General features: G+C 37.5%; 1 protein-coding gene across 1 annotated transcript in view; it reads right to left on the reverse strand.

Annotated features, from left to right (window-relative positions):
* The window catches only part of FOLH1B (folate hydrolase 1B), a 46,233-nt gene that overhangs the window by 6,220 nt on the left and 25,875 nt on the right, over positions 1-14,138 (reverse strand). The window contains 9 exon segments of the mRNA XM_036324719.1: positions 799-889; positions 2,143-2,234; positions 3,431-3,498; positions 5,627-5,690; positions 7,117-7,199; positions 9,408-9,527; positions 11,185-11,270; positions 11,569-11,667; positions 13,804-13,897. Coding sequence (XP_036180612.1) covers positions 799-889; positions 2,143-2,234; positions 3,431-3,498; positions 5,627-5,690; positions 7,117-7,199; positions 9,408-9,527; positions 11,185-11,270; positions 11,569-11,667; positions 13,804-13,897 — 797 coding nt within the window.

A 14,138-nucleotide genomic window follows, 5' to 3' on the forward strand; every position in this document is an offset into this window, starting at 1 on the left:
GGAACCAGAGAACAAATGTTGGGGGATAATGAAATCTGCCACATCACTTGATGTGTTTGAATATTTGAAGAGTTTGTGATAAATTAGTTATGGGTACATGGAAGAAAACAATAAAAGTCTTCTAATCCACAAATATAGTGTCACTATATACCGAGAAAATATGTTCAGGATTAAGTATTTTTGGGTTGAGAGTAGAGGCCATTTGAGAAAACTGAATGTCTATCATCCCTAGTAAGATGTAAATGGATAATGCATAAAACTGATTAGTTGGCCCTAGCTGGCTTGGCTCAGTGGATAGAGCATCGGCCTGTGGACTGAGGGGTCCCATGTTTGATTCTGGTCAAGGGCACGTGCCCTGGTAGCAGGCTCAATCCTCAGTGGGGGGTGTGCAGGTGGCAACCAATCAATGATTCTCTCTCATCATTGATATTTCTATCTCCCTCTCCCTTCAGGGGTCTCCTAAGACCATCAGAAAACACATATATAATTACATATTGTTTTTGTGATTAATCACTATGCTTTAATTATGTTCAATTTGTAACAATGAAAATACATCTTGCATATCAGATATTTACATTACGATTCATAACAGTAGCAAAATTACAGTTATGAAGTAGCAATGAAAATAATTTTATGGTTGGGGGTCACCACAACATGAGGAACTGTATTAAAGGGTCATGGCATTAGGAAGGTTGAGAACCACTTCTCTAGTGTTTCAGTCACTTTTCTTGATTCAGAATGATTTGTTAAGCTAAAATATATTCTAAATAATCCTGAATTACTTATGGATAGACTTACCAAATTTTTAGTATACCGTGCTCTGCCTGAAGCAATTCCGAGTCTTTGGAAGAACACCTCAAAATCATTACCAGATCCCAACTTGCTAATCCTTGTAGGGATAAAATTCAGGATTATTTGAGATTTCTTCATCAAGTACAGATTAAAGATTAATTAAACATCATTTTTATAGTAAAAGTTAAATATAATTTTTAAATGTATCACCTTAGACACCTAGAAAAATTTTTTAAGAGAAATATTAGTTTTGATCACAAACTATCTACTCCAAGAATATTTTGTTAGGGTGACCATTGTTCTTTTGGGTTCCTGGATCCAATTCCAATGAGTGGGACAGGAGGAAGGGGATTATCCTCACATCAACAACAAGCAAGTTTTCAGGAAACCAATAGGGTGTCCTATCAGTCATCTCAATACTGACACTATATACCTGGAGATAGCATTAGGTTCTGTGGTAGGAAGTTAGACAGACATGAGCAGAGAAAGGTCAATGGGCTGGCTACAGAAGGTCACCAGGGCAGAAAAGCCCAGATGCTCTGCAACAGACATCTTAGGATGGGATCTCATTCCCAGGGTGACCTATCCTCCCTTAGCATAAGGCTGGGCTTGCAGTTGGAGCCTCCTGAGCTTTCTTCCCTAGAGATAACATCTAGGCCTCAGTTGTATTTCAGCTCCAGGCCCAGAAAGACAGCAAAACCAGACAAGGGATGCCACAGCTGACCTCTGGGCCAGCTGTCTTGAATAATGACAGTCCTGGCTTTGACCAATCAATCAGACCCTGACCCTGAAAGGACACACCTGGAAAGCTGCTGAATATCCTATTGAGATCTTCCCCCCAGGACCTCCCCTAAAATCTCTAACCTTAATATCCTTAGGATTGCCGGTCCTTTTTACTCAAATAAATAAATGCTTTGTATATCCTATTACAGTTTAAATTGATTTTGATTTATACAACCAGAACTGCAATAGTGTCTATATTTTTCTTAGAGTCACTAAAATATTTGTTAATTGTATGGTGTTCAGAAAATAAGATAATGTATAGAGCCACTAGGGAAAATATGAGGGGACTTACTCTCCACCATTAAATTCTCCTGTTTACCATGCATATACACTATCTATTCAAAAGGAAAGCATCTCTTAATGACCTACAGATTTATCTTCAAACCCATACACAGTAATATTTTATTTGAGAACCTCAACATCACTTTTCCTTTATCAAATGCTAGAGAATTTTTAAAACAAATAAATTTTTTATTAATGATTGAAAAAAATACTGTTTTATTTCCAACACAATCCCATACTAAATTTGGTAGAGAGTTTTGTCTCTTTGCTTGTTTGATGGTTTACCTGGGCATGCCAATGAGCTCTGGTGAAGGGCTTTTTTTATTCCAGCTCTCATAGAGAGATCTGCCTTCAAAGCCTTCATCAGGACTTTGGAGCTGCACAAGTTAGAGAGAGAGAGAGAGAGAGAGAGAGAGAGAGAGAGAGAGAGAGAGAGAATACCTATGAATCAGATGTTTTAAAATCTGAATGTCCATTAACCAGGAAATGAGTAGCTAAACTGTACTCAGCAAAACAAGAGAAGTACCCTGACCAGGTTGCTCAGTTGGTTGGAGTGTCACCCCAACACCAAAAAGATTTTGGGAATTTGATTCATGGTCAGGGCACATACCTAGGTTGCAGGTTCAATCCCCAGTCAGGATGTGAACAGGGGCAACCAATCCATGTTTCTCTTACATCAAGGTCTCTCTTCCTGCCTCCCCTTCTCTCTTCTTTTCTTTTTCTAAAATCAATGCTCTATCAACTTAGTCAAACTGGCTAAGGCATTAAGCTTTTCTTGGTAATTACATTTCAATTAGTAATTTTATTAAATGGGCAAGTCTTTTTTTTTTTTTCCTTTTCCAATGCAAATTAGCAGTAATAAGAAAAATCTGCCACTCCAAAAACTCATTCATTTTGACTAACTTCAGGAATAATGGTTTTATGAGGCAGGAGAACACAAGTGAAGAGTTGCCTGTCCTTTACGGATTCAGGCATCACCTGTCCACCAAGTTCAGTACCTGGAGCTGCTGTCAGTATAAGAGAACTTGAGCTGTCAGCCCAGCCCAGTAGGACTCCATGGAATGGAGCCCAGTTCAGGAAGTCAGGAAAGGGGTGCATGTTCTCACCTAGCCTCTTCCTCAGATTGCTTTGTCCCTGGCCGCCAGCACTTGGTGTGTATTTAATTACGTCCTTCCTCAATCAGAAACTTTGTCTTCTGGCATCCAGAGTTACTTGATATCATTCATTATATTAAGGAGTATAAACCAGTTTTAAAATTAAGGAATTAAACCCCAGAACCAAGTCTCAGTTCAGCTACTAGACAAGTTCTGTAACTTCAATGGCTAATGCTTTTTAAGCCCCAGCTTTCTCGTTTTCAAGTGGGAGTGTAGACCCGTTTCTTTGGGGTGATGAGGGGAGAAATGGGATAACGTGTGTAAACATTTTATTAGATGTGATGTCCTATGAAGTGGATATTTGCTATTTGAGGAAAAAAGACAAGTTATAAAACAACACAGATGCTTAACAATGGTATCTCAAGACAACAGCATTTGCAGAACTCAGATTTTCTCAAATTATATGTAATTATTTGTACCTCCTTTGTTAGGTTGTATACCAAGCTGTACATCAGTGGAGTACAATCGACTCTCAGAGTGTAGTTTCCTGAAAGACCAGAAGTTTGATTATTTTTTATTTCATTTTTTTAATTTTATTTCTTTCATTCAAAGACCACTCTTAATTCCTTAGTCAAATGATCCTTTTAAAACCTGAGTCCAATCAAAACTCATCTTCCTCAGTGCCAAAGATGAAGCCACCTCAGGTCACCTGCCCAAACCTTCACCTCCCACTCTGCCCACACAGACTCCTTCTCGGGACCTTTGTACACACTGTTCCCTCAGCCTGGAACAGTGTTCGGCATGAGAGCTGCATGACTTACTCTCCCACTTCACTTAGACCTCTGGCCTAATTTCATGTTTTCTGAGTGGTTTTCTTTGAACAAAAAAGGCAAGAGGCAGAAACATTTATCTGTCATATGATAACAAAAACCCGTATAAGGTAGGAAGAATGTAGTGGTTAGAAAGATAAAGTTGAAACAGACCAGTTTGCCTTGAGTCTCAGCCCCACCCTTTACAATCTGGGTGATCTTGGGAAAGTTACTTAATCCCTCTGAATCTCAGTTCCCTCTTCTGTACAAGAGGGATAACAATACTTACCTCACAGGGTTATTATGAGTATAAAACTTTTACATATAATGCACTTAAGAAAACTACACTGTGGATTTGTGGGGGCTAAATTCTATATACGTTTGTGTCATTTGTTCTTGATCTTGAACGTGATGGGGAGACAATGCAGCATTTTATTTTATTATTATTTTTAAACTATGTTGTTTTCTTAGAGAGAGAGAGGAAGGGAGAGAGAGAGAGAGAGAGAGAGAGAGAGAGAGAGAGAGAGAGAGAGAGAGAAACATCAATGAGAGAGGAACATCATTGATTAGCTGCCTCCTGCATGCCCCCACTGGGGATCAAGCCCACACCCCAGGCATGTGCCCTGACCGGGAATCAAACTGTGACTTCCTGGTTCATAGGTGGATGCTCAACCACTGAGCCACACCAACCAGGCCAATGTAGCATTTTACAACAGAGAATGACATAATCAGTAAAATCCAATGATTTAAAAATCTGCATTAAAAAGGACAGACAGGATGATAAAAAAAAATAAAATAAATAAAACCATTAAAAATCAAATAAAAAAGACTAGCAATAAAGAGAAGAGTATGCTACTTTGGAAAAATATATGGAGTTATGGAGTATTTATTCAGTGTGGCCAAGTGTCTCATTTTACGGTGTGTTTTTAAGTAAGAGTAATAATAATACAAGCTAACGTTTTTGAAGATTCACTCTGTGCAGGACAAAGGTCTGGGAGTTTTGCAAATATAAACCACTTTTGCCCTCACAAGAGCCTTTAAGGTATGTGCTTTTAGTAACTCATATACAGATGAGAAAACTGAGGCACAGAAAGTAACAATCTGAGGTCACACAACTAGGAAGTGATGATGACAGGAAGAAGGCCAGGCCCTTAGCCATGAACCTAAGACGAGGAGGAAAGAATAACTGAAATGCACTGTGTAAACTAAGTTAGGAGACAACGTAGCTCACACATGTGAACAAAGAAGAAAAGTGAAGGCCAACATGCCTTCATCAAAAGGGGTTGAGGGCGGAGTGAAAAAGGTGAAGGGACTGAGAGGTACAAATTGGCAGGTACATAATAGTCATGGGAATGCAAAGTATAGCACAGGGAATGTAGTCAATAACACTGTACTAACTATATATGGTGCCAGATGGGCACTAGATTTATTGGGGGACCACTTGGTAAGTTATATAAAAGTCTAATCACAGTATGTTCAAACTAGCAATGAATATCAACTGTAATTGAAAAACATTTTTTAAATAAATAAACATCCATTAGTCTGAGAACAAGAACAAAATCATACCTTTTGTGCTACCTCATTCTAAAACCATTGAAATCTTTAGTTCCATGATATACTTATTCATTTAACAGGTATTTACTGAAGTCCTACTCTATACAAGGTAATATGCCTGATGAAGCAGAGTGCAGCTTTCCCAAATTAGCTCTCTGGGTTCAAAGCTGCTGAGTCAGGGGCAGGAGCCTGACAAAGCAACAGCAGATGCCCTAACCACATGCCAAACAATTTGCCTTCTTATTAGTGTATGAACTAAACTGCTCCTACTTCTGTGATCCCATCTTTTCCTAGGAGACCAATGATATTCACCTTCTATAGAAGAATCTGCATTAATATAGGCCACACCACGCTCCTGAAGGAGTCTGGAATTCTCCTATAATATGAAAGAAGGAAAAGCATAAACATACAGCCATACCTTCCCCCTTAAAAAATGCACACCTCCATTAAATGTGTGCAGGTTTCTGAACTGAACTGGACTGGCCCAAATTATCCACAAATTTGACATATAAGATTATCAAAATCATTTGTTTGAAGGAATTTCAATAAAAAATATTGGTAAGAATAACAAGTAAAACATTTTTAAGGCTAAAATGTAAGTTAAGATTGTCCACGTTCTTAATCTGGAAAAAGGAAAGGAAGTTGATTTCTTAACCATAGTATAGTTTATCCCTCAAGAAATTCTCTTAGTAAATATGAACGACCTAAGAGGTCATTTCAGAGGAAGCCTTCTCATGAATGTCTCATTTAAGTACAGAATCTTGCCTGATCCACAGGGAATGAGTTATTTCAAATACCCGTTAAAAATATGTGAACATCAATGTCCTCTATCCTGAAATATGAAGTTCTCCTGTAGGATGCCACCACCTACTGATCAGCATTGACCATTGCAGTTTTAAAACAAAAGGAAGTGTAGCAGTTTCTTTTAAGGTATCAAATGGATTCTGAATCTCTTAAATATGCAATTTCCTAAGCATCTTGAATATAAGAAAGAAAACAGAAAAAAAATGCAACTCCACATGGTGAAAACAGTTTGAAAGAGACAAATGATAATCTTAACATAGTTAGGCTCTTCCTGATGCCAACATAAACTTTGTCTACAGAAATACTACTTTTATTTTTCCCCAAAAGAAAATTGAAGGTTACAGAGCTTCCCATAATTTATGAAGTATAATAGGAGCCCAATAAATACTGATTGCATGACTTGAAGTGAATAGAATCAGTGTCAACTTTGCATGTATTTATAGCAAATGGCTATTACACAAAGCCAACAATACATGCAGGTAAAAATTACTTTCTAGGGGCCTCATAAATATTATGTGGTGGGGCTTTATGCCTCACTCTTAGCATGATTTAGTTCAGAGTAGGTCATTATGATATAGAGAAGATAATTAAGCATGATTTAATTCAGAGTAGGTCATTATGATATAGAGAAGATAACTGTGAAAGATATACCTTACTACAAAAGTTCAGGGGATATTTCAACCTGCTTAGCTCTAGGAGCTAATTTGGAAAAGGTAATAGAAACATGGTATCTTATTTTGCTGTTGGGTTCCTAGTGAATTTACTTAGTTCCTATCACACTCCCAGAAAATAAAGTTATTTTGACAACAGACATTAACTGGCTCTGAAATGTTCAAATGGAACTTAGTTCTCTGGTGACACAGATATCTTTATTGTTGATTTTTGAACACAGATATATTGCTTCACTGGATTCACGTGTTACGTTCACATCCTTGAGAATTAAGTTCAAACTCTTGTCTCATTATGAAAACATATATTGTAGCAAACGATCAACTAACCTCTGCCCACTCAGTAGAACCAAGAAGACCAAATTCTTCTGCATCCCAGCTTGCAAACAAAATTGTTCTTCTAGGCCTCCAGCCTAAAATAGTATGTATATACATATAAGTGCTGAAAAAAATGCAAACTTTATCCAAGACATTGCCAAGCCCCACAGGAACAACAACAAACAAAACCATGGATGTTTAGGTTTATAAACATTGGCCGAGCATAGGAAGCCATCTGTGACCCGCAGCTGCCTTGAGCGGAAGAAGACAGTGCTCGATGTGGTCTGTGTTTAGAAAGCAGATATAACTTGACAGCTCTTCCTGTTTGTTGTTCTGGCATCATGTGATTGTTCAGTGTCAGCTGGTTGTATGATTTCACTCAACTGTGCCAGGATTCCTCAACAGAAGCTCAGTTAACAATGCCAATGTCTGTGGCTACTGAAACCTACAGAAAATTCAACAGGAAGATAGGATAGCTTGGACGCCGTGGTCAGCAAACTGCGGCTCACAAGACACATGCAGCTCTTTGGCCCCTTCAGTGTGGCTCTTCCTAAGTCTTAGGAGTACCCTAATTAAGTTAATAACGATGTACCTACCTATACAGTTTAAGTTTAAAAAATTTGGCTCTCAAAAGAAATTTCAATCGTTCTACTGTTGGTATTTGGCTCTGTTGACTAATGAGTTTGCCGACCACTGGCTTGGAGTAACACTGGTGTGAAAGAAAGATCTTATGTCAAACCCTGGTTCTTTCACTAACTAGCAGCAGGACCAAGGGAAAGCCATTCAAACTTACTAAACCTGTGGTTCTTCATTGGTATGCCAGGAACAACAAAGTAAAGATACTACTTGGTTGTTGGGAGGATTAAATGGTTAGTATTTATAAATATAGTACTTACTAAGTGATCCAAAAAAGGTAAGTTTCCATTATTTTAGTAACTATTACATTTGTGCTTATTCAGAAGACGTATCCCTATATGAGTTGAGTTCAGTGTTTCATTTTTGTCATGTTTCTTAATAGCATCATTCAAATTTCACTTAATATTATTCTTCATCTTTGCATTCTTTGGCACGCTCTAGAATGATCCCAGTAATGTTTTGAACTTAACACAGGAAGTCTTACAGAATCATGAAAGTTTTTGTAATAATATTAAACACTATCGAATTCATAAACTATGCAAATTCAGGTCTCCATCATTTTGTTTTCTAAAAATATAACATAGCTGTGTGGGAAAAAAAACAAAGCACCTTTACACTTTATTTTAAAGAGAGACATCATGGTTTTGTGGACTGGAAGCCAGAAATTTGAGTTTAAGCCCTGGTTCTCTGTCTTTGCCACACACTAGCTATAGAACCTTAAGTGAGTTCCCTGGTTCTGTAAACCTTGGTTATCTTCATTGTAAAGGGAGAATAGAAGTAAGTAGGTTAACTTCTCCCTGGCGTCTAAGAGTTCCAAATAGATAACACATGTGAAAGCACCATTTCTCTGATATGCAAATTTAACATGTTTTTTATGGTTGTTTTCTTGTTGTTAAAAAAAAAAAAATAGGGATCACATTTACAGCCCCAAGACACCTTGTTCACAGGGTCAGTAAACAGAGTGGACTTTCTGCTTTCATTGTATAATCATTATTTTTAAAAGCAACAATTTAAACTAAACTTTATTTGGATTTTATATGAAGATTTAAAATGACTGAAGTAATGCTGCTAAGAATATAAACCTAAATTCTGGAGAGCAGTCCAAAGCTTGGGGTTTACAAATATGCAGGTATTGAATTTTTGACAGTATCTCATTAGTCGAGAAGACCAGTATTTTTCTGAAAAGCTTTGATCTCCTCAGTTGCTTACACTTGACCTGAGGTGTGAGGCTGGAAGAGCCCAGGAACTTCTGCTCACAGTTCCCAGGCCGGGAAGCTTTGGCTTGTGACCTAATTCTGGTGTGTACTCTTCTGTGAGGAAAACCATCTCCATCTTCTTAGTTGCTAAGAGCAACCACTTATGGTGTAATCCCTTTATTTCAGATTACAGTTTAATATATAAATATCAATAAAGTAAATATTACTATATAAATGCAAGCATGAATAAGCAATATAACTAATTAACCAACATAAGTAATATAGCCCAGTTCATTGAAAGCTATTCTGTGCTACTACTAAGTACTCTATGCTACTCAGATGACACAGTCTGCATGTATCCTGTCAGTTCACCCTTCATACAAACCTATAGGTGACATTTTTACACTCATTCAACAGAGAACTGAACTGAGACTCAAAGAAGTAGGTATTTTTACTCTTCACTTACATTACCTTCTTTTTTCAGAATTCCAAAACTCCTCACAATTTCGTGAACAACAGCTGCTCCACTCTGAGGGTCAATGCCACCAAACACCCATGAGTCACGGTGACCTCCAAGAATGACATATCTGTCTAAAAAGCATCATTGCAAAATTACTTGTCATTTCAAGTCAGTAACAAAGCACACTGCAAGTGATTCCAGAGCATCTGATCACAGAGCATCAAGACTCAAAGGAAGTGCTGGCAGGGTAGCTCAGTTGGTTAGAGCATCGTCCTGATAGGCCAAGGTTTCCAGTTCGATCCCCAGTCAGGGCACATACAACAATAAACCAATGAATGTGTAAATCAGTAGAACATCAAATTGATGTTTCTCTTTCTCTCTCTCTCATCAATAAATTAAATTTTAAAGAAAGACTCAGAGGAAGATAGCAAGGTTCCTGAATACGTGTATAAACACATAATGTATTTTTTTCTGATTTTGATGTATGAAGAAAATATGAGTGATAAGCAAATGTATAGTATTATAGCAATTACAAGTATATAGGTAATGATAATTAAGTATAACATTATCCTATTCACATCTTTACATAATTCTCTATTATTCCTCTCTTACCTACTTAGCACTATTTCCAGATTAAGAGAACACAGTGGCCACATACCAAGTCCTCCACTTCCTACTCCTATTTATTTTTAAGATTCGGGTCAAAGATTTTCCCCCTTTATGAACCATTCCTAGTTTCCATGGGAAGAGGGAATTGCTTCCCTACCCAGCCCTCAGGCAATCTTTTCATATCTGAAAAAGCATTTACCACACTTAAATGTATGGCCCCCCTCCCAGCCATTAGCTCCTTGTTCCCAGATGATGTCTTTTTTTTATATCCCACCATCCCCAATGCTTAGCATAGAGCTGGCAAAAAAAAAAAAAATAGGTACTCAGTAAAATTCAACAAATAGCAAGTTATATATTGTTTATTTTCATTGGAGCATATCAACATTCTTGATCACTGAAGGAAAGCACTGGCTGCTTGTAAGAAAGATATACAATTTAATTCGATCTGTTTTGGTAAAAAATATATAACCCAATAATTTTTAAGGAACTGGAACATAATGAAGTAAGACTCTTTATAAGATATATTAATCCCCAGATCATCTGAAAGCCTTGGGAAATCGTGTCTATATATTTCATCAACTTCAATGTAAAAAAAATTATTAATTCAAAGTTACTTTAATTTTCTGAGTGCTATCTCTTTTTAAAGACTTTATAATTCAATCATAGGGAGGAAAGGAGAGGGAGAGACAGAGAAACATTAATGTGTGAAACATCAATCAGCTGCCTCCTGCACGCCCTCTACTGGGAATTCAACCCAAAACACAGGAATGTGCTCTGACCAGAAATCAAACCAACTGAGCCACATGGGCCAGGGCTTTAGAGCTATCTTTTATATAGAAATTTATAGTTATCATGAAGATATTTACGCATGCAAAACTATGTGGTAAACAAATCCAAAAAACACCTAAAATCCATCTCTCCCTGTGCTTCCTCCCTTGATCCTCTAAGCAAAGCGTGCACACTTTATCAACCTAGCCCCACCATTCACTTCTCTCTCTCTTTTTTTTAACAACATATATCACAGAACAAAATTAGCTCATATTTATGTGTTTTGTATTTCTATGAGTTCCATTGGGACAAAGAGTTGCTTTGCTTTGCTCACCTGATAGACCCAAAGCTTGGAGCAGTACGTACCTGGCAAAGAAAAGTTGCTCATTTGCTACGTGCTGATTAACTTACCTGGTTCCACTGCTCCTCTGAGAGTTCCAATCACATTGTAAATTCTTGTCACTTTATTGTTAGAATGGATGTGCATCTTGACTTTTCTAATGCAAATATAAAGAACACATTAAAAAATTACTGGTTGACAGATTACCACCCACAATTTTTAAATCTTACATTATTGCTTATAAGATTTATAAAGGCACACAGGCAAAAATTACATTGGCCACCTGTCCGACTATAATGATGTAAGTGTAGTCTCTCCAACCTGTGATTTTGTTTCCTGCTGATACTAGATAGGTTTTACTTTTCTTAGTCATCCTCTATAATTGCGTATTTTTTAATTGGAAAAAAAAAGTGTCCTCCCCCTAAAGAGAGTTAAAATAAAAGGAGGCTCTTAACTGTGTAGAGAAGTTTCCAGTAAAGCCAGGTCCAACACTGTAGGGCACTTTGAGACTTCCTTTCCAACTGCTATCTGGAGGTGCCGTTCCACCCATTTTTCTGTTGAACACAAAAAAGTATTAATAGCTGAAGGTAATTTTGAAGTTGCAAGTTAAAATGTCAATAAACTTGCTTTCTTGAGTGTCTGTTCATATTAGTTTCTATGAGTCAGCAAGAGTGCAAAGTGCTTTGCAGATAATATGCCATTTAACTCTTTACTTCAGTCCTGGCCAGTATGGCTTGGTTGGTCATCTTCCTGTGCACTGAAGGGTTATTGGTTCGATTCCCAGTCAAGGTACATGCCTGGGTTTTGGCTCGATCCCTGTAGGGGGATAAGGGGTGTGCAGGAGGCAGCCAATGGATGTCTGACTATCATATCCATGTTTCTCTCTCTCTTTAAAAAATCTTTAAAAAAAATAAATCCTTACTACAACTCTTATGAAGTCAGTGCTATCATCTCCACTTCACAGATGAGGAGCCTGAGGCTTAGATTAGGTAACACAGCAAAGTCATACAATACAATTTTATATACAAACCATCAAATAACATGAGTAGTCATTTTTACATTGGCAAAAAAGCATAATCAATAGTCAAAACAGAAAAGAATTAAGTATTCAAAAGATGTTATATTAGGCAGGTGAAGAATATATACACATGCTTGGTTATACATAAATATTTCTACAGTGATATATTCTGTACTAATAACATTGAATACCTTTGGGGTGGAAATGAGTAAAAGGGAAACTTTTTACTCTATACCCCTTTGAATTTTGAACTGTATCAATGTATTTCCTTTTACATAATTTCAATTACACTATACATTGTTTGAAATCCATTTTTTCTCTTAATAATATAGCATATGCATGTTTCCATATCAGTAAGTATTCCTGTACAATGTGCATTTTAATGGCTCCCGGTACTATCATAGCCTGTGAGGTATTTGACTACTTGTCAATTATTGGAGATTTGAGTAGTTTATAGTTTTCCACTATCAGAAGTTATGCTAAAATCGCTTTCATTTTATTCACTTTTATCTTTTAAATACCATGAATATTTAGACTTTATAAACATATTTAGACAAAAGCATAATCTATGTTGCCCTAAAAATCTGTACCCAACCCTGAATCCTTATCCATGTGGTAAAGCTAAGGTAAAAAGATAAAAAGACCAGAGTGCTGTTATTGAATGTGCCCTTAAATTGGAGAGATCCCTCCAACTCTCTGATGTCAGCCTCCTCACCTGTAAAAAATGAGGGCACCGCACTAGGCTTTATAGGGTTTTCTTATAGTCACTAAAATAAAATGATCAAGAATGTCTTGAACTCAAAGACAACTGGCCAGACAACTGACTAACTGGCCAGACACTGTGGTAGCAATTCTACTTTCAGAAGTCAGTGTTCTCTCCGGTCCTAAAGGATAAGGAAGAAGAGGGACATGCAGAAAGGAGAAAGCAGGGGGAGAAAGGAAAAAGAGTCCCCATGCCAGGTTAAGCAATAACACATTTGGAGGCATTTCAATAATGAAGGCATAGAGGGAAGAGGAATAGAAAGGAAAACAAAATGGAAATTGTTATCAGTGAGTTATTCCAGGTCCTCAAGAAGTAGACAGTCAGAGGATTAGATGAGTAGGAGATTTATTAGTGGAGAGACCCCTGAGGAAAATAGCAAGGGATGTAGGGAAGACTGAGAAAGCCATTGGACTCCTATGCGGGTCTGATATGGGGTAAAAAGAAAGAGAAGAAGAAAAGAGTGCTGGGTGGTAGCATCGAGTTAAGCAAGGATATTGGGGAGTCCTCAGCCAAAATTTCCCATCAGAAGAGTCCGGTGCTTTCCATAATGGGCCTGGTTTAGCATCCCTGAGGCACTCAGGCACTGACTGGGAGCAGCTGTGGGAAGCGTGGCCCTGACACAAACAGGGTGATGCATTTCAAGGCACAGTGGCTGGAGCAATTGATCAGTTATGCTCCCTGCATTTGGAGACCCAAAAGGCTCATTTTCATGGCTGTCACACAGGACATACTGATATGTAAAGTAAATTCCAGAGCAGAACCATTGTTCTATAAAATGTTGATACAATTAAGTGTTTCACCCACCTCGGAGAATTTCAATATCAAATAATGGAGATAAAAGTGTAAAAGTTGAAGACTTTAAAGAGAATAAAGAGAAGTACACCATCTGATTGTTTCTTACAAACTTACTCCAGGAGCTTCTGTGCATCAGAGTATCCAATCGGATGAACAGGAATACTTGGAAGGCCCACAGCCTCTGGGATTTCACGTCGATAAGCATATTCTGAAAGAATAAAAAGTCAGTCCTTTTCAAAATATTTTCTGTAAGTCATGTTAAACATATTTTCATATTACATTTACTGGAATTGTTGAAATAAAAAGACAGGCAATTTCAAATGTTAGCCAGAATGGGGGTGGGGGAAACTCTCATACAGTGCTTGTGAGGGTGTAAAATTGTGCAGTCACACTGATAACTCTTTTGAAAAGCAATGTTAAACAGGAATGTGCACTATGGCATAGGATTT

Source organism: Myotis myotis, unplaced genomic scaffold (assembly GCF_014108235.1).
Source record: "Myotis myotis isolate mMyoMyo1 unplaced genomic scaffold, mMyoMyo1.p scaffold_m19_p_10, whole genome shotgun sequence".
Taxonomy (NCBI): domain Eukaryota; kingdom Metazoa; phylum Chordata; class Mammalia; order Chiroptera; family Vespertilionidae; genus Myotis; species Myotis myotis.